Source organism: Euleptes europaea, chromosome 16, assembly GCF_029931775.1.
Source record: "Euleptes europaea isolate rEulEur1 chromosome 16, rEulEur1.hap1, whole genome shotgun sequence".
NCBI classification, from domain to species: domain Eukaryota; kingdom Metazoa; phylum Chordata; class Lepidosauria; order Squamata; family Sphaerodactylidae; genus Euleptes; species Euleptes europaea.
The window spans coordinates 33,913,020-33,934,537 of NC_079327.1; the positions used below are offsets into that span (position 1 = coordinate 33,913,020).

At 43.2% G+C, this 21,518-nt stretch overlaps 1 protein-coding gene across 1 annotated transcript in view; it reads left to right on the forward strand.

Moving 5' to 3' along the window:
• Positions 1 to 21,518, forward strand: part of VWA3B (von Willebrand factor A domain containing 3B) — an 82,872-nt gene that overhangs the window by 37,688 nt on the left and 23,666 nt on the right. Inside the window, exons 14-22 of the mRNA XM_056862166.1 lie at positions 64 to 246; positions 933 to 1,060; positions 1,962 to 2,146; positions 4,621 to 4,710; positions 7,744 to 7,783; positions 7,879 to 8,032; positions 12,397 to 12,515; positions 17,549 to 17,599; positions 19,525 to 19,744. Coding sequence (XP_056718144.1) covers positions 64 to 246; positions 933 to 1,060; positions 1,962 to 2,146; positions 4,621 to 4,710; positions 7,744 to 7,783; positions 7,879 to 8,032; positions 12,397 to 12,515; positions 17,549 to 17,599; positions 19,525 to 19,744 — 1,170 coding nt within the window. The remainder of the gene's footprint in view (positions 1 to 63; positions 247 to 932; positions 1,061 to 1,961; positions 2,147 to 4,620; positions 4,711 to 7,743; positions 7,784 to 7,878; positions 8,033 to 12,396; positions 12,516 to 17,548; positions 17,600 to 19,524; positions 19,745 to 21,518) is intronic.

A 21,518-nucleotide genomic window follows, 5' to 3' on the forward strand; every position in this document is an offset into this window, starting at 1 on the left:
CAACTTTAGGACTCAAGGACTGCGTTTGCATTCATTAATCTCCCTCCCCCCCTTTTTTTGCAGCCTCCCCAAACCATTTTAGCCCAGCCTGAACTTGAGCGGAAAATTCCCATTCACACAATTTCCTTCAACTGTGATGATACCGAAGCCAATAAATTTTTACATCAGCTGGCCAATGAAACGGGTGGACGGTTTCATTACTATCATATTTGTGTGACGGACCCTGATGCTCCAAAACCTTTTGAGGCAAGTCTTGCAAAGATGAAAAGAAAAAGTTCTTTAAAACAAGTTAATATTGAAAAGTCATGTGAAAGTTTCTCATGAAACCTATTAAGTGAATCAAATGCTGATGAGAGGGGTATACTGGATTAAGATAGCAAGTTTGTGGTTTCACTGCATTCATTTATTCCCTTTTATTTATGTATTTGCGTAGAGCCCGTTAGTGATAGCAAAAACAACAACAATTTTTTTTAGTGAAATATTCCAAGGTGCTGTGAATTCTGTAGTAGAAGTAAGACCATAAAATGAAGAGTAATATAGCAATGATTCTTTGGAATACAATAATTTCTAGCAAACGTTAACTCCACCAGAGGTGCATTGTCAGAACAGCAGGTTTTGGAAAGATAATATGAATTTTCAACCATATCTCTACTCTGGGGTACTTATTCTTGTAAAACCTTAACTTGACTAACATTATTCTTAAATTATAGGGATGGCTGAGGTGTACAAAGAAGAAAGGGCTAGAAGTGAAATTTAATGCCAGGAAAGAAGTGAAAGAATAATAGAGAGTAAATATAGAAACAAGGGTTAATGGACAGTGTTCCAAGAAATTATGGTCATAATGTAACATTTTTTCCAGTTGGAATTATTGGGCCAATTTATTACCATGTTCATAACTGGTATATTTCCCCATATTTCTTTCATTTTGGCAGTGTGAGGATATATATCTTCTTAAGAAAGAGATTGAACAAGGAATAAAAGAACTGGAGAAAATAAAAACTTTCTACACTGATGACGTATTGATGGATTGGTTTAATGGCGCGAAGAACCGGGAGTATAAGTATGTACTTTTATTGCTTTTACCTCTCATATCACCCCTTGGGCACCTTCTTGCATGTTTTGTCTTGACTGTTGAGTATTAGAAGGTAAATGTTGCAAGAAGAGGTATTTTCCCCTGCAGTAAAAAAAATGCACTGACGTTCTTCACAGTAAAAACTTTCTCTTGATGGAAAACTATTATAACCTATGCTTACTTCTCTGACATTTATTTGGGGTGCCTTTGGTAAACATACAAAATTAGAAAAGTACAAATTAGAAAAAATATAGCATATGTTTGAAAAATATTAAGAAATTTGCATGAATTTTTTTTTGCTCCTTTCATCTTAGGGTTGAAGCATTTACCAACCCAGCCTCAGTATTTTCTTAATTTTGCTCATAATGACTCTGCCTATGGCCTGATTCATTCTGTGACTATAACCTGCCATTTTCCATGCTCAAAATATGTCTTGAATAATGGTTTGCAAATGCCTGTTTATGGTGCATGACTCAGAGGACTAATTTACTGTAAGGAGAGAACCACGTGTGCAAAGTGGCCATTATAAACAGGACAACCAGGTGTATCATTCCGCCGTTGTCTTCTCCACGTGCTGCATTCCATTCACAAAGCAGCCGGTTTGTACCTGGAGAGACAAGTGGCTGTCAGTAGCTCCCACTAGGTCATAATAAAGTTGGACTCCTTAAACTCCGAAAGGAAATATTCATGGTTGTTGTCTTACCTGAGCTCTCTGAAGTAGATACTTTACTGTTTAGTTTCCCAGGAATCTTCTTTGAGCATCAAGCATGAAGTTTACATGAGCAGCTTTCCCACCAGTCCAGTTCCACAAACAAAATGTATTAAAAATGCAGTATTTCAGACTTCACACTTCTTGGCACGGCTAGTGACATGTCTGTTTCTTAAACAGACACCGCAGACAGGCTTTTACTGCATCCACAGTAAGCACACGAGTTGAGGGTCTGAATCCCCCATCTCCACATAGGCCATATTGTGCCTCTGAAGAGCCGGCATCAGCTTCTCCACAGCCTGGTATGGATGGACGTCAGGCACACTTTGAGAGTCCAACCAGAAAGAAGAAAGCATTATATGCAGGTAAAAGAGACTATGGAGATTACTCAGTAAAGCTTGTCCCATCTCTGCCATGTATTGAGTGCAGTCAGCCAAGCACTGCTTTCATGCAACCCTACACCACCTTCAGGCAGGTGCAATGTTACATGGAATCCATCTTCTGTCAGCAACATTCAAATGCTCCCACTTACTTATAGTGGAGTCAAGGTAAGCCTGAGGTTCTGGTTTGGTGTTTTGATCGAGTGGACACACTTTGAATGTGTAACTGTTCATCAGCGTTCTGTCACATTGACTGTTTCTTATGGTGGTTATGAGGCTTCACCTCTCCCTGGGGGAAAGGGACTTGTTTAGGCAGGTTCTCTTAACCTCCTGTGAATCATGAGTGTGTGTGTGTGTAGGGGGGGCTGTCTCCCTCACTGCACGTGGAAAGTAACAAACTGGCTGTTTTGCATTTGTTTGACTGCAGTATCTCCCTTAGCTCTCTTTCTGACCAGGGATACATGGTGGCTGGAGAGATACTATGGTGAAATAAATGAAATTCAGGCCAGTTCATGTCTTACCTGCCAAAAATAAAGAGGAGAAGGAGGCACACAGGTGAATCCTGGAACCTATACTAGGTTGAGAACTTTAATCAGAACGTAATGTTTAAACAGGCCTCAATTAACTTAAAAAATGGAAATTATAACTTTTTTAAAAGTACATAATTCAAAAAATGGAAGGAGGTGGCCGTTTTTGGAACCCCCTGTTTTTTGGAAATCATGTGAACTCATTATTTTTGGACTTGTAGCTAAATGTCACCGTTGTTGTCAGGAGAGTTGGTTATATCCCAGCCGGCTGAGCATGTTTAGTCCTTGCAATATTTTTCTCCATAGCAGGGTATCTGTCAAGCACTCAGGAGGGCTCATGTTTGATATTCTCAAGATTTGGCAGCCCTGTTTTTTTAACCTCTGTAGTCTATATCCTGGGGATGGTTTTGACATAGCCAAAATCTATTGTGCATACCAAAGGATCAAATAGAATTGCATTGTGAGTCAGATTTGGCTCCTGCCTACCACAGGGCCACTTCTTGACTGAAAAGGAAGGTAGGGCGATACAATGCTTGATTTTAATTATTATATAATTTTAATTATTGTATATTTTAATTTTAATTAATTATGGTATATTTTTACATTTAGGCTTTCTTCTGTTTTGTGCTTCACTTTCTTCCACACCCAAGTGTGCTAGGTGCTGTTCAGATGCAATTCTTATATACATCTGTGACAACCCACAATAAAAAGAGGATACAAGGGTACAGAAAAAGTTCAGATTGAAATCCCAAAAGGACCATTGCCCATGTATTTTAAAGATATGCCAGGATTGTTTGTAGTCTATTTTTTAAAATGTGCATCTAATTTTTGTGGAGTTTTCTTTCTCAATAAAAGTTTTTAAGATAAATGACTTAAAAAAAAACTGTTGAGGTGGTTCACTGTACACATAATACTTACTAGATCATGCTATGCATGATCATTTTAACAATTCCAAGGCATCAGATGAGGAAACAGTGACTTCATCTCCTGCCCTGTTTCTTCAGTGGTTTGTTTGCCTTCTTCATATCCTGCTTGTATGTGTGTAAAGTGCCGTCAAGTCGCAGCCGACTTATGACGACCCCTTTTGGGGTTTTCATGGCAAGAGACTAACAGAGGTGGTTTGTCAGTGCCTTCCTCTGCACAGCAACCCTGGACTTCCTTGGTGGTCTCCCATCCAAATACTAACCAGGGCTGACCCTGCTTAGCTTCTGAGATCTGACAAGATCAGGCTAGCCTGGGCCATCCAGGTCAGGGCTCATATCCTGTTTACTGTGAGGCAAAAGTAGAGCCTGCTGATCTCAAGAAGCAAGAAAGGAAAGTGGACAAGGTGGGAGGAGGTGCAGAAGCAACAGCCTGTTTCCCATTCTTTTAAAGGGAAAATCACTGTCTGGGGTTGTGTGAATTGTCAGTCCTGGCCCTCATGATTTTGAGGGAAATCTCTTAACTGCATTTCTTTTAGATTAGAAGTACTACGTAGTATATCTAGCAGGTATGAAGGAAGTCCATGAGGGGCAACCAGATACTCTCAAGCCTGTGAGGAGACTTTCCCCAGTCTCCTGGTTAGGAAATGGTTCTGATGGTGGCAGTGATCCACATCTGGCTTCTGGATTGAGGGAAAATCTCAAACCTGAGCATGATTCTGGCCTTTGTTTTTTAGTTGGTCTACTAGATTTTCTTTTGGGATTCATAGGGTCACCGTAAGTTGGAAGCGACTTGATGGCACTTAACACACTCATTCACTCCAGTAGCTGATGTGCTTGCAGAAGGACCATCTTGGCTATTTTGAAATGTTGTGTGATCGGGAATGGCAGAAAACAATTTATGGAGCCTATATATTTACTTCTGAGGACTTGTCTTGGCTAGCTGCTGCCTAAATAGCTATAAGCATAAAATCTAAGAACTTTTCCTTTTTCTCTGTGAATCTTTCCATAGAGCAAACCAGGAGCAGTATGCTCAGGACTTTACGCTATGCAACAAAGCCTTTTGAAAGAAGTCGTAATAGGCCATCTCCTGAAAGAAGAGGTAAGCTGCAGGGGTTAAGGTATTTCTTCACATTCAACCATTCTACTTTTTTTGTGGGTCAAACCCTTTCTTCCTTCCCATTTGATAGACTGTTCAGCCAACATTCTCCTCCTCTAGTGTACTTTGCCTTCTCTGAAAAGTCTGTCAGGCTTCAGAATGTTTAATTGTGCTCAGGATTTCATACTATATCCCTAAGGAAACAAAACATTGTCCATGCTAGAGTGAAGACCTGACCACTCTTGTGTCTTGGAGAAGCTGCGCATAATTCATGCTTCCTTACTTAGATTATCAGCCCAGGTCTGTTCCTTCAAATTGGGAGAAGTTGAAGGTGCTCCAGTGTGTAGGTGAACTACATAAATGTTAAATGTTCATCATGCAAATGCACTTAGAAGCTTGACTGACCAGTCATTCTTAAAGGCAGGTGCAGGGTTGATATTGGGGGTCTTTGGGCAGTTACTAAGGGCCCACCTACCCCAGGAGGGCTGACTCTGACAGACTGCTTCTGCTGGGGAAAGGAGAGGCCATCTGCCTACCTTTTCTCTCTCCCTCCAGGCACCAGCAAGTATTGGACCTTCCTGGAGGGCCAAGAGTCTCCATTCCCTTCCTGTCATCATGCTAGGTGGGCTCCTGAGGGGGCAGGGCTCCTCTTTCTGATCTGGAGAACCGGGTTTGATTCCCCACTCCTCCACATGAGTGGTGGAGGCTAATCTGGTGAACTGGATTTGTTTCCCCACTCCTACACATAAAGCCATCTGGATGACCTTGGGCTAGTCACAGCTCTCTCAGCCTCACTTACCTCACAGGGTGTCTGTTGTGGGGAGGGTGAGGGAGGGTGATTGTAAGCCGGTTTGAGGCTCTCTTAAGTGGTAGAGAAAGTCAGCATATAAATACCAACTCTTCTTCTTTCCTGCCTGTTGTTCAAGCAGGCCTTGGCTCCTTACAGAGTCATACGTAGGCACTGAGCAGGAGCAGTAGCAGACCCTGTCACGCTCTCTCCTTGCAGGTGGCAGTCCCTGGTTGCCACCTGTTTGCTCACACACCTGGAAGGGAGATGGATGGGTGGCTGTTAGCGAGCAGCAGCCAACAGCATTGATGCATATCCTCTTGATCCAAGTTGTAGACAGGGCTTCTCCTTCTCTGATCTGTTGTCCATGGTAGGCATTGGTGACAGCATTGTGTGCTCCACCCCATTGTCACTGGGCCACTGGTTTCCTCGCTAATGCCCAGACAGTGGGTAAGGGCAGTAGTAGCCCCCTGAGGCCCCTGACTTCTCCCTCAGCTTGCTTGCCAGCCTGAAGAGGAGAGCAGGTCATTGCATCCATGCTTGTTCTCATGCTCTGCTTGGCAGATTAGATGGTTCTTCCTCCCCATTCCCTATCCTGGGCCACTGGCTATTGCCACACAGCTGCTGGCCATTTGTTCTGGAGTGGATGGAAGCCACAGCAGCCCCTGTTGCTCTTTTGCCCTCCAGGCAACAGTCCACGGTCGCTGCTCACCCTGCTAATTTACCCAGAAGGGTGGCTGGCTGGCGGTTGGCAGTGGAAAGCCGTGTCTGAGAGTGCCAGCACTTGGCATTGTGCTCCAGGTGGCACCCATGAGGACACTAATGGGAAGGATTGGAGGTGAGCCATTGGTGGTAGCCACCTCCCTGTGTGGAAAAAGGTGGAGTTAGTGGGGGTCCCACCTGAAGGTGGTTCTGGAACCCTGCCTTGTGTAGTTTTGCAAGCTTCCATACCCTCAGGAGCAGCCAGTAATAGAACTGGTGGTCTCAAGTTCTACCTGTTGTGGTGAATTGCTCAAGGTTGCAGAGCAAAGGCTGAAAGTTGCCCTCTGTCGTGGTACAGGCGAGGAGCGAGGGCTGTAAGCGTAGTCTGGGGAACAGTCCAAGGTCATTCACAGTGAAGGCAGAGTCCGAGATATCAATACAGGCAAGGGAAGTCCAAGGCGTTAGTCAGAGTCAGTCCAAGAAGTCAGAATACCAGGAATCCAAAGGATAGCAGGGAAACAAGGCAGGTACTCAAGGAGGTTGGTGACAAGTTGCTTGCACAACAGCCAAGCCTAAGTGATGGCTTAAATCCCTTCCCCTGCTGCTGTAGCAGCCAGCTGATGCTGATGAGGCTGAGTTCACAGGTGGTGCTTCAGCCCTGCTCTTCCTCATCACTGCTACTGGGGAGGTTCCTCTGTAAAGCCTTCAGCCTAGCACTCTGCCGTCTCTGCTGCATTGCCAGACGGACCTGTTTTCTTCTCTGCTCCAGTGGCCCTGGCGAGGCCTCTGGAGACACTGCATGTTGCAAGGTGTCAGGTCCAACTGGAGTCCTTGAGCTGGCAGGCTGCAGACATGGTGAGTCATCTCCTGACTTTGGCTGATCCTCTATTATGGCCTCTACTTCCTCTTCATCAGAGGAGGTCTCTGCAGGCTGACTCTCTGCAGGCTGACTCATGACACCCCCAAGGCCCACCATTGATCCACCCACCCCAGTAGCCCACTGGTCCCATTCCAGCATTGCTGGATCTGACCTGAGACTTGGAAGGGCGTAACTCTGCTTAGAATGGGACTGTGTGCTTTGGCAGTAGCCAGGTTGGGGAGGGGCCGTAGCTCAGCAGTAGAGCATCTGCTTGACATGCAGAAGTTCCCAGGTTCAGTCCCCAGCATCTCCAGTGAAAGGGACTAGGCAAGTAGGTGATGTGAAAGACCTCAGCCTGAGACCCTGGAGAGCTGCTGCTGGTCTGAGTAAACAGTACTGCCTTCAATGGACCAAGGGTCTGATTCAGTATAAGGCAGCTTCATGTGTTCATGTGCAACTTGCCAGTTGGGCCCTCTCAGCGCCTTCTAATTACATGCCCATCTCTCCCATCAACATACCTGCCATTCACCCTCCTCAGGCTTCATGCAAGCCAGTTTGTTCTTTTGCCTCCCATTTCTGTTGGGACTTGTTATCTCCAGCACTCTATTCTGTCGACTGCCCCACATTACTGGCCCAAAACATGCAAACCTATGTAACATTCTTATTTTTAAAAATATCTCCCATGCAGAGCTGAAGACTCAAAAGCCGGAGAAGATAAAGAATAGTGAGTAAGTACAGATATGGTGAAAGAAACCCATTTAAAAAAATAATCGAATGTTTTATTGTGTCTCATTACACTGTACTCTCTTTTTTTTTAATAAAGGCCTTTAGATACTTCAGTTGAGTGGCTAAAGACTCATGGTTTGGTTGCTAGGCGACTCACCATAATGGATGCCTTGGCTCCAACAGCTGTTCCCCGCACAGCAAAATACGTTCCAATTCTAGACAAACACGTTGTTTCGAAAGTATTCGATGACGTAAGTCTTTTTTTTAAATGCCGTTTCTGGGGATATTCCAAATTGAGTAACTGTTTTTGAATGCAAGTATCGAATGATTGGCTTCTGGTTCCTGGCAGAGTACATGTTATGTACAGTCAGGGTTGAGCCAAATAGTCTTCCGTTTGTTAAAAGCAGTGCCTTTTTTGGGAGGGGGGGTAAGGTTGCCAACTTCAGCTTGGGAAATTCCTGGAGGTTGGGGGTGGTGTCTGGGAAGGGCAGAGTTTTGGGGTAAGAGGAAGCTCTATTTAGATGTGATGCCATAGAGTCTGCACTCCAAAGCTGCCATTTCGTCAGGAATCTCTGAAGTCTGGAGTTCAGTTGTAATTCTGGGAGGCCGCACCTGGAGGTTGGCAATCCTAGTGCGTATCTAGAACTTCTGCCAGATTTATTCGGTGGTAACAATACTGTACTGTTTCTGCCATATTTGCTGTTGCTTTGGTGCCATTTGTTCTTTCTAGTTACTCTTTCTTCCTTCACATGGTTGATCACAGCCAACTGAGGGTTAAGTAATCAATGGGATGAGTTTATTGAGAGTTAAAGCAAGAGGCCTACCTGGCCCAACCCACTTCCTAAAAGCACTTGGTGGGCTCCATAAAAGGTGACGGTGGGTGCCATGGTGTTATAATGGTACAGACATTAATAGGCAAACATTTCTGCTATAAGGGTACAGACATTAATAGGTAAACATCTTTGCAGGTATTGCTGAAAAACTGTTGAAAGAAGGAGTTGCTTTTTGATTTTGTCGAACGTATTTGTGAAATATAGTGAGCTGTTTTTGGCTCTGCCTGATGTGTATAAGCATATATGGAAGTCACAGCAAAATGATTACTGTCTGAGAAAATTGAACAGAAGCTGCCGCTTATAGGAGCATTCCTTGTCTTCCCCACCCTTATTTGGCAGTAGGTGTCAGAGTGCAGCTGCTGAGTATTTGAAAATGCTTGTGGGTGATGGTCACAAGCGTTACATGCTATGTCACTGGCATGTTACAAAACACACAGAGTTGAGTCACTTGGAAAAGGCCATGAGACTCTGCTGGACCACTGTGTTTTTGGGGTGTTCGTGTGCTTGACAAGGTTCTGTGTATGCCACAGCAACAGAAGACACTTTGAGTGCTGTATGGCCCAGGCCATACTAAAACGGATGATCAAAGCTCTGAATCTCCCTTGAAACTAGCACAGGGGTCAACATCCTTTTATAATTAAAGGGCAAGAATTCAACAATGAGCCAGTGCGATAAAGCCCATTTGCATTCAGTTGAAACTGTACAACTCGTCCGATCATTGACACAAAGCTCAGAAACCCAAACTCAAAGTTGTTGGGAGTTCTTTGTTAGGAAGTGGCACACATGATTTCTCACAATAAGTCTAAAATACTCAGGAGCACTCTACATGACTGTATTAGTGCACTGGCATAAATTTGTGCATGATTTGTATTTAATTACTTGCAATTCTTTTTGTTTGCACCTCCAACTAAGTTATGAGTTTCATTTTTCATACTTATACCTCCATCTTTACTTATTTTCTTTACTTGCACCTCTTTTGGTAATGCATCTCTAAGAGGCCCTTTAGCCCTATAAGATGTTTGCCTGCCATTCCCTTCATATATTGGTTATTCTGGCACCCTACCTGTTCCTCCAGTGTACCTTAACTTACAGCTTTCATTTTTTATAAAGGCATATTTCATTCTATGCTGAGCCAGATTTGGCTCTAGAGCCACAGGTTGCATACCCCTAGACTAGCATTTATTTTCTCAGAGTTTTTTTTAATCCCCTGTGCCATTAAGCGATATATTCCATGCCATGGACTGGAAATTATTTCCCACAATTATGCACCATTCAAATGTGACTTTTGCATTAGCCTTCCCAATTAACACTTGCATCACCTGCTGAGATTAATCCCTACTTAACCTCCTGAATGTTCATCAGCAGCCCAGCCTATTTGCAGGTGACAAAAGAAGAGGGCAGGACTGCAAGGCCTGCTGAGGCCAACTGGATTAGATCCAGCAGTTCCCTTCCAATAGGTGAGGAAACTCCCACTGGACGATGATGCGTCTTATGGCACTCCAAGAATGAAAGGAATTGGTCTCCCGTGGAAGATACATAACAACATAAAAAAGGCCCTGCTGGATCAGACCAAGGCCCATCAAGTCCAGCAGTCTGTTCACACAGTGGCCAACCAGGTGCCTCTAGGAAGCCACATACAAGACGACTGCAGCAGCACCATCCTGCCTGGGTTCCACAGCACCTAATATAATAGACATGCTCCTCTGATACTAGAGAGAATAGGTATGCAGCATGACTAGTATCCATTTTAACTAATAGCCATGAATACCCCTTTCCTCCATGAATATGTCCACGCCCCTCTTAAAGCCTTCCAAGTTGGCAGCTATCACCACATTTTGGGGCAGGAGTTCCACAATTTAACTATGCGTTGTGTGAAAAAATACTTCATTTTATTTGTTCTGAATCTGTCACCCTTCAGCTTCAACAGATGACTTCGCGTTCTAGTATTATGGGAGGATCCAAAACATAATATTGTGTTGATTGCCTTGGGATTTTCTTTTTTATAAAGTAAATAAGTAAATAAAGTACATAAGTAAAGATGGGGATATAAATATGAAAAATGAAACTCATAACTCAGTTGGAGGTGAGTATAAACATGTGTTGAGCAAATTATGCCCACACGTAAATGCAGTGCACGTGGTTTAAACTAAATATTGAATAATTAGAGGATTTCAGTTAAACCAGCATAAGAAGTCATTCTGGCATGTGATAAAATTTAGCTATGAAGATTATGCTAAGTCAGCATAATACATTGAAGGAAATGTTCGTTTAAGTGTGTAAGAACCAGATTTAAATCCCTGTTTGGCTGTGGAAGTTGTTGTGTGATGGAGGACAAGAGTCCCTCTACCAAACTACATGGAGAAAATGAGAAAAAATTATACCAAAAAATCCTGAGGAAAGAATAAATAATAACAGACACAGTATTTTAAATGTGCTCTCCCTTAATGTTGCAGTAGTATACGATTAATTTCCCATTAAATATTCAACCTTGTAATACAGCAGAGAAGTCACAAAGGAGACAAGTCCAACATAAGTAAATACAGATGGGTAACTACAGATTTTGTATGAATCACAGGCCATTAATGTTTGATTATACGATCTGAAGAGAAACCAGAGTATGTTTGATTATTAGCTGCACGATCCCCATGGGACTGCTCCGCAGTTAACTTTTTACTTATTTGTGATTTTCCTGCCCCTCAGCACTCACTTCGCATCCACTGTGCCTTTGTTCCACCTTTCTAGGGACCTGTTTTATAACTAATTTAAATTTTGCCTCGATCCCAAAGCAAAGTTAATCAAGGCTTAATTTCGGGTTTCTTTCCCCCCGCCCATTCTCAGTTGTGTCTCTCTCATCCCCTATCTAGTCACTCCATTGGTTACTGATCAGTGACTAGGTTCAGTTCAGGGTATTGGTTAGCACCTACAAAGCCCTTAATGGCCTCGGACCCACATACCTGCAGGCTCACCTCTCCCAAGATGCTCCACCCTATGGTCCACGTAGCTTCAGGCCCATCTTGTGATAGTGCCACCCTGCAAATGGGTAAGATCAGCAAGTGCCCATACACATGCATTCTCTGTTGAGGCTCCCATCTTGTGAAATGGCCTGCCTGAGGAGGTCAGGAAGGCTCCTACACTTCTATCACTCTGCAGAATGTGCAAAGCAGAAACGTTTTTATAAAGGGATCAGAATTGCAGTAAAATGGAACCGTCCAGGAGGGTGCTTTTATAAGGAATAGCATTGTAGTCCATTGCAATGTTTATTATATGTGTCGTCTTGCTTTTACTGCACTGTCTTCTACCATTGTAATCCATTTTCTGCATTGGTTATGGTATGTAATCCCTTAGGCAGTTTTCCTAATTTTTGTAATCCTGGTCCTGTTACATTGTTTACTGGATATTTTATGCCGTCTGATTTTTATCTTATTTTTTGGTAATCTGCCCTGAGTCTCAGTGAGAAAGGCAGTCTATAAATGAAGGAAATCAATATATAAATGGGTCCTGTAACCCTGAGAATAAACTATTCTGGGTTCAGAAAGGACTTCAGTGGAAGGGAAAAGTGGAACAGGTCTGCATTTATTGTTTGGTTAGCTCTTTGGACCCACCCAACGGTGATTTGGATTTCTAATAAATTGGGATGGGGTGAGATGAATGTTTATTTACATTGGTAGTTTAGCTTATTTGTAACTTACTCTAGTGAGTCTTTAGACTTTTCATGTCTGGGCTCAGCCATGTTGGACGTGAATACTGCAATGTTTTGAAGTCTTGGTTCCTTTCTGCTGCAGGTCTTCCCCTTTGCTCATGTGAGCAATGATATGAAGTGTGTGACGTTGATTAATCCTCAGGCAGTAGATCTTGATGTCTACAAGAAGAAGCTGCAGGAAGCCATAAAAACATATGAAAGGCAAGTCTGATCAGCAGAAATTTCCCACGTATCAAGTTTGATTATCTTGGCTATCTAACCAGTTGAACTGTTTGCCCAGTAACCTCCACGTGGCCTCACACTGCCCTAGGGATGCCAGCCTCTGGGTGGGACCTGGGCATCCCCTGGAATTACAGCTCATCTCTAGACTGCAGAGATCAGTTCCCCTGGAGAAAACAGATGCTTTGAAGGGCGGACTCTATGTCATTGTACCCCACTGAGGTCCCTGTCCTCCCAAAGCTCCATCCCCAACTCCCCAGAAGTTTCCCTACCTGGATCTGGCAACTCTACCATCCCATCTCTGCTGGGTGGGCCCTGACAACCCTATACTGCCCCCAACCCCACATGCCTGGTAGCAATAGGAGGGGGAAATGTTGGCGTCATGTAGTGCATGCCACATTCACATTGCGCATGTGTTGAAGATTAATCACATATAGGGCAGTGAAGTTTTCAAGCTGCTCCATGTTGGCGGACATTGCATCTATGCCTTCTAGAACAGCTGGTGTCCTGGATGCGCCCATTTCCCTCTCCTCCACAACCTGTACTTTGGGCAGCTTTTAAATGACAGATTTAATCCTGCATGTCTTCAAAATCATGCCTTCCCAGTATAATTGCTCCAGGGTATATACATACAGATGTTAGTATGCCACCTGTAAGATGGTGCTTTCTTTGCCACTGCTGCTGGTACTTGTGACAGATGAAAAAAAAATGTAAAGCTGCCTTCATTAAATTCCTTTGGTTAGATTGTACAGGAATTCTGCTATGGTCAACTAAGTCTTCCTCTGCATCATCATTTGGCTGAGGTTCCTCAAGAATTTGTTGTAACATGCAGAAGATTTTGAGGCAGTTGCTGCTGATAAAAACTTTACTCAGAGAAATACTTACCTTGGAAAGCATCAGCATTTTTTCATGCCAGATACAAAGCAATGCTTATGTTATCTACAGGTGTATTTTAAAAGCAACCGTTCCCCCCCAAGAAACAAGAAAAAAAAAGTGTTGCAAAGCCATGCCAATTAGCTATTTAATTATATATGTCAACACTATTTTCTTAAGAACCTGAGGTTCTTTAAAACTTACCAGAAGTTTCCTAATAAGGAACTCAGTAATAGCTGGCAATCTACCTAAAGCAGTGATAGGTGAGCTGCCATGGATGCTGATTGGGGGGGGGGGAATGTGGAATTAGCTCACCCCCAAACAAGTTATTTTGAACTCAATTTGATTCAGCTTGGGGCTAAATTATTTCCCTCTTGACACCATTCCAAGCTAAGGCTCTGTTGGACTACCTGTCCCAACGTCTCTGGAGCCCTCTCTCGTTTGCCCAAACTTGCCCAAGTGGTCAGCAAACCGTGGCTCGTGAGCCGCATGCAGCTCTCTGGCCCCTTGAGTGCGGCTCTGGAAAGCGCCCTCCTCCTCCTCTTCCCCCCTTTCCCTCCCCTCACAGCGCGGCCGGGTTTTGCACGCGGCGCTCGAGAGCCGGTGGTGCCAAGGCGGGCGGCGGCAGCCAATCAGCGGGTGGAATTTTTCGCGCTGGTTTTGGCTGGTGGAGGAGGCCGAGGCGCTGAGGATGGGTGGACGGGTGGACAGCATGCCGGCCGGGGAGGGAAGGAAGGAAGGAGCCCAGGCGGTGGCGGCGAGGAGGAGGAGGACGACGTCGGGGCCCGGGGGGCGAAGCCATGTTTGATTCATTTGTACTCTCTTTTTGGGATTTGTACTCTCTACATGCAAATTTTCCCCATCCAGATTCTCAAAACTCTGCATGGGGGGTTATTGGCCATTTATGAATGGGAGGTTTTGCCTTGGATTTGCCACTCAGATGCACATTTTCCCCATCCAGATTCTCAAAACTCAACAATAAGCCCCCCTGCAGAGTTTTGAGAATGCAGATGGGGAAAATATGCATCTAGAGAGCGGCAAATCCAAGGCAAAACCTTCCGTGCATGAATGGTTGTTAAAAGGTGTTTTAGCTCTCAAAAGAAATCTCAATCGTTGTACTGTTGATATTTGGCTCTGTTGTCTAATAAGTTTACCTACCACTGTCCTAGTAGGGGCATCAAGATCTATGGGTACTACATCTCCTGTTAATCATTGCAGGCGGGGGACCCCTCCAGTCCCAAAATAGCATCATATTTTTAAAAAGTTACTATTTTCCCATCAGACCATTCCAAGCAAAAATATATCCAAGCCAAGATTCAAAATGGAGTTTGTAAATGACCAAGCGCTAACTAAATTTTTCACTCTCCAGCATCTGTTCTGTCTCGTCTTTTGTGCCATGAATGCTGCATTAACATTTCTGGGAATTGAATTTGCAAGGGCTGTGGCACAGCTTTCTGAATTGTGATTGGTCACAAATGTATTTGACACTTGCTAAATCGCACAGTTTGTCTTTGCATGCAAATAGCTTTAACAACTGCAGCAAAAAAAAATAGATTGCATGACATTAACTTTTCTTCTGCAGATGAATAATCTAAATGTTATTAGTATGTAATCCAGATGAGGGTTTCTGCTCTGCAGTGAACAAGAAGTCCCCCCGACCCTGATTTTTGAAGCTGTGAAGAATTATGAAAATAATTGCAGGCGTAGAAAAATTAGCAAGGGTCTAACAGACAGAAACAAATACCCCAGCTAACAGATTTCACGCTTGTGAATAAACTAAGAGGTTCTCTACATGAGACCGACACATTATCCTAGGGGGCTTTGTTTTTCCCTGAAAGGCACAGATGCCTCTGGCTTACTATGGTTGTTCTGGCCCTACACTGCTGGGAGACACAGCTGCAGTTCAGCAAAGGATGGATTAGTCCAAGGTTGCTGCCAGATTCCATCAGGCTGTTGCACTTGAGGACTCTGGCACTTGATTGCAGTTATTTTACATTACTAGACCCACCTTCTACAGGTCTCATTTCTCAGTAACCTATACCAGAAGCCCCAGGGAATGATGGGGACCCATTCTGTTTGCAGCTGCAACTACTAAAATTAGTTGGATTTTATTAATGGAATGCCGATTTGCTGTCAGAAATATGATGCCTTAATAGAATCCTGCTAAAGGTAGCCCAAAATTTTACTAGCATGCGTTTTGAGTATTTTAATTTGAGCGTGTTTTTTTTAAATGTCATACAAATATTGCTATGGCCAATGGCTTTGAAAATAAATAAATAAGCATTTGTTCGTTCAGTAACCATTCTGTTCAGATGTCCAATCTATCTGCAGTTTGAATGGTCATTTTACAGGTTTAGTCAAGTGAAAGTTGATCACAGCTAATTCCCATTTGAATCAGTTAAACACTCTAATTCCATGGATATCAAAGGTGCTAAATTGTAGACATTTTCTGGATTATGGTTTTCTTGTGTGTATAATGTGTTCCTGCTCGGCCTGTACATTTGCTGATCTAAACTTATTCCTCCTCCTCCTGCTAGCGCTCATAGGGGGAAAGAGAGATGAGATTACTGTCCTTTGAAAGCTAATAACAATGCAGAGGAGAGTTTCAGTGCGACTGCATGGGGGTGAAGTATGAAGCCTCTCCCCAAGCAGCTGGGTGGGCCCTCTGCGTGTCTTCTGTTAGCATTTCAGGGACACTGGTAGGATCTGTTTGGGGATCTCAGCATTTCTTCTGTTTTGACCCCATGTATTGGAAATATGAACGTCAGACCAGAGTTGTGGGAAGTCTTAAGAGCCAGCAAGACTAAGGAACAAGCCCAGAGTTGGCAGGTTTCTAGGATCAGGCAGAACCCTATTTGCCTATTGTGTCATCAGATTCCCTCTAAGTAGGTAGCTGTAGTATCCCTTCTGGCCATCCGTAGCAGTGGTGCTGCAGTGCAGAAAGAGAACTCCTGCACCTCCTTCCTTCAGCTTGCAGCCATAAGATAACCTGCGTCCCACTACTAGTGTTCGTGGTTTGGCACCTCTTGTGCCTTACAGTGAGCTCCACACCTGAAGCCCCTTTAATCTGTTATAGTTCAGAGTCCGGCAGCACTTTAAAGTCTTAACAGCACAATCTTAAGTATGTTTTCTTGAATTAAACTCCTTGGTGAGTGCGTGCAAGATTGGAGTCTAACACATGTATTGGGTCATGAGCTGCTGTAGATAGAACCCTATTTCAAAAAATACATGAGCTGAACAACGAAAATATGAGTAGCGTTATTCAATGTCTTAGTGGATAAAATAGTTTACATTCCTTTTCAAGGGTTTAGAGCTTCCAGAAATATATATACACTGTCTTGGATCATGTACAAATGAAAGACTTTTCTACTTAAGTATGAAGTGTGTATGTTACAGGTATACCCCCAGGCTGTAGCTCCTCCCCAGCTGTATGGTAGGTTTTTGAAACAAGCCATTGGGTAACATGGAGAGCCAGTGTGGTGTAGAGGATAAGATGTTGGAAACCCAGGTTCAAATCCCCACTCATTCCATGGAAGCTTGCTGGGTGAATTTTGGGCCACCACACACTCTCAGCCCTGACCCTGGCTAGTATTTGGATGGGAGACCTCCAAGGAATACCAAGGTCATGAGGTGGAGGCAGGCAATGGCAAACCACTTCCAAATGTTTCTTGCCTTGAGTACCCTATGGTGTTTCCATACGTCAACTGTGACTTGACGGCAAACAAACAATTGTGTAACATGGCTGGAACATTAATCTTTGGTAACTTTTAATTAGCTTTATGCTTAGTTATAACACTACATTCTGGATGGGAAATTCTCGTAGGCAGCAATGGGGTTTGCTTCTATTTGTCAATGGTCCGGAAATGATCATGTTGCTACTGTGAGAGATGTTTTCCTGTCACTTTTATTTTCAAATGATAATTTGAATTTCAGTTCAGTTTCAGTCACCTTTATTGGCACGATAATAGTAATAATAATTTGAATATCATAGATGTTGACTAAGAATAGAGTTTACCACGTTACCTTCTTGGAATACAACTTGTTATAGACACCTGTACAACAGTGTGCTCCATTTTATTTAATGAAATTTAGCTACCCAGCCCCGCATGGACTGATCTGAGAAACTTGAATTTTTTTAACAGGCGCCTCGATCTAATTGTTTGGAGAGCATTATCTCAGGAGGAAAAAGACAAGTAAGGATGTTGTTTTCTAGCTTTACAGCTCAGGAACTTTTAGAATATTGATAGAATGGAAGCCAGAGATGCTCAGTGTCTTCTGAAATGTATCCTACCATTATTCAGCACTGAGTGCTACTTAATATATGCATCTGGCTCTTCGATAACTCCCAGATTCATCTTCAGTAGTCCCCAGATCCATTTGTTGAGTGTGCCATTGGGGACTGAAACGAAGCTTGGTCTGTAGTTCTTGATCCTTGGTGACTGTTTCACGAATGCAAATAATAAGTGTTGCATTCACTGAATGATGGAAGTAAGAAACATGCTGCTTCCTGTGTTCATAAAAAATGTATCCAACCTACATTCAAACCTTAAGGTAGCTAACTGGAGGATACCTAAAGTACTTGCCTAGATTACTTAATAATGTTTATGTTCTGCACTGAGAAACTTCCATGGGACCTCCGGTGGTCTTCACTGTCAAGAGTCAGAGTTGGATGGGGGATTTGATGCCCATCCCACAACCACTGCAAAGGCAGGTTGGGGCCACAGTCAGCCAACACCAGAATTGGCTGGTTCCCCACAAACCAGAGGAAGTGGGAGGGACTTGCAGGGACTATGAGGAACTATTTAAGTTCCTCCACCCCAGAGCCAATGAGGACATGGTTGGTAGTTGGTACTTTTCTCCATTGAGCTAGCTAAGAGAGAAAGGCAGGAGTGTGAATGGGAGTCTTGATAGGAGGAGAAGATCCAGAAGATCCCAGATTAGAAAGATCTCCAGTTAAAAAGATCAAATAGTAGGTGATGGTAAAGGCCTCTACCAGAGGCCTTAGAAAGCTGCTGCCAGTCAAAGTAAGCAATACTGAGCCTGACAGAGATCAGTGGTCTGACTTCGTATAAGGAAGCTTCATCTGGCCATTGATGAAAGAACAAGCAGATGCTGTTTCTACATGTCTGCAAGATAGAACTTTTACTGAACCTCATTCAGCTGAGTAGGGCTGCTACAGCAGACGATATTGGGGGAGTGTGGAGTGTTGCCATAGGGAGTCAGAATGGAGAAACCCAGGGTCAGATCTCCTGACTACACTGTACTCTGGGAGTTCTATGCTTGGGAGCACACAGTGTTTTTTATTAAACTCACTAGCAATACAGGAACCCAATTCAGATCAGGACCATGGGAAGAGGCAAGCTTTCACCTTTCTCCATTCCCCAATCAAAAATGTCCCCGGGGAAGCTCTATTTGTCCCACTGAGAAAATGCACATACACCTGATACCAGTTTATGGGGTTCCCCCCCCCCCCACAGTAGGGCAAGTAGTGCTTCCTTGGCCATTTTTTATTGGGAAAATGGAGTGGGGAGGCTTAAAAGCCCCCTCCCTTTGTGCTGCGAGTGATCTGTTCATAGAACTCCTAGTATATGAACCTCACTGGAAAACCTTGGTCTGCTTACTTTATCTCATCCTACCTTAACTATTGAGGATAAGATGAGGAGAGAGAATAATGTATATATGTTGCCCTGAATCCTTGGAGGAAGGGAGGGATAACCCAGTAATAGATTGATCCAGAATACCTTTAATTGAATACCGAGGTTCCCATTGCCCGTGCCTATCATGGCTCACGGCAATTGATACATCTATCATCAAAGATTTTTTCTTATATTTTTCTCAGAATTATATGAAGTTAATCTGTCATCAGTTTTCATCGCAGATCCTTATGGTTTTAACAGCTTATAACAGCCAAAATTAATCTGGTGCAGCTTACTCTATTGCTACATTTCCATGCCTGGAAATCTGGCACATGTCAAACCCGTTTTAAAGGTTCTGAGTCTTTATCAAAAAGTGGAAACCAAGTCCTATTGCCCCCATACTTGTAGCTACTATCCTGCTGAATGAACATAGCAACCACAGTGACACAGTATCAGAATTTTGCATGCTCTTTCTTTTTAAGGTATGGACAGGACCATCAAGTCTCATACCTGGACAACAAGGAATCTTTGCTGCAGGCTTTAGAAAAACTGAACTGGCCCATCAGCTATGAAGATCTGACGTTGCTGGAGGATGAGATTCTGACAGGGCTGACATATATGGAGCAGGCCACTGAACTCCAGATCGCTTCCAAAGAGGAAGCTCAGAAAATCTGCCCATTTCATCTCTGCCACAGTAAAGAGGTAGGTCTCATTAGCAGTGGGATCAAATATTTCTTTTGAAAAAGGTCCAGTATGCAGAATTTATTTTGGGTCATGATAGGATTGTTAGACATGCTAACATAACTGAGATCCATGTGTGTGTGTGTGTGTGTGTATTAAAATATTGGACAGAAGCTGGCAAGAAAGGAGCTTATTGCTATGAGCAACAACTGGGAGTACATCATTATGATGTTTTTGTTGAAAAAGAACAGCATAGAAAGATGGGACAGTGAAGCTCCCAATGTATAGACAGTTGGTTGCAGCCTCACTTCCTTCTTTAACTTTCCCCAGCATTTTAATATGGTTGAATTTGTTTAAACTGTGGTTTATACAACAAACTCTGGCTTATCTGCCAGACATAAATCACAAATTTTGGATTGTGAATAAGTCTGAGTTCATCTGCTTCTTGCTCCTCTCCCATCAATGAGGAGATCGTTTCTATACTGTGGTCTTTGTGGTCAGGAGGCCAGGAGGGGCTGTTCAACAAACTGCAGTTTGTGGATTCATGCTGCAAGAAACCACAATTAATACAATGCGGGCAAGAAACCAGGTACAAAACTGGGTTTGAAATTATTATTATTGTTTATTCATCTTTATAGCCTGCCCTCATTCCCAGCCAAGCCAGGCTCAAGGGCTGGCAACAGTTTAGCAATAACAATACTGTTAGGGTTAAAAGTATAGATATTGACAAACTGCAGCATTGATTTAAACTCTAAATGAAGATTTAAGGCTTTAAGTTTGGGCCTGCACGGGAGAGTGATATCTGAGAGAGTGGATTGTTTATGGGAAAGGAAGCCTGAAAGGAATTTGAAAAGCCGCAGAGAGAAGTCAGCTAAAATCAGCTGGACTCTGGGAATATAGCCAACAGGATTGTTCGATAGTTCAGAGTAGTGTTTTTTTTTTTACTTTTCATTAATAATCTTGAAGCACTAACAATAAAAAGGAATTCTAACACAATTCAAAGTTGTATCATTACTTGAAGTGTCTGGTTAAGCAAGATAACGTATTTTTTTTAGTGAAATACGAGATCTAGAAACATAGCCACAGTAATTGATCTGCTTCAATACAATAATACTTAAACCTTCCAATAGAATTTAAAAACAACATAACCATATTAATCCACAAATAAATAAATATATCAAGATGGCACTCGTTCAAGTAATAATAATAGCCACTGAAGACTTGGCCGAGCAGTCAAAACCCCCACAAGATAAAACATAAAGTGTGTGTGTGGGGGAGGTGGGATAGGGATGCTAGCACCGATGGAGCATTTGCAGATGTTCTCAGTTGTTGGCCTGGTGGAATAATTCCATCTTACAGACCCTGCGGAACTCTTTAAGGTCCCACAGGGCCCTAATGTTACTGGGAAGGGAATTCCACCAGGTCTTTGCTGCTATCTGTATTTAAAACAGCAAAACTGATCGGGGTTTGATCAGGGTGGATGATGATATCTGGATACTGCTTAGGTGTGGAAGTATCCAGCCAGAACAGGCCGTGCCCTAACCTGTCAGTTAAATGAAGGATGCTAGAGAACAAAGTAAAGGCTGGTTTACTGGATGTTTTTCTTGTTACATAATTGCTTTTCATTGCATGTAGGTCGATGTGCAGCTTGGTATCACGAGAATGGTGGCTCTTTATGTATATAAGAGGGTGAGCCTCTGTTCTTTGGCGCTTCTAAACATTGCAGATATATGTGTTGCCCTAAGCTTGTGCAAATCTGGAGGGTATGAGAAATGTAACATGTCTAGCAGTCCTC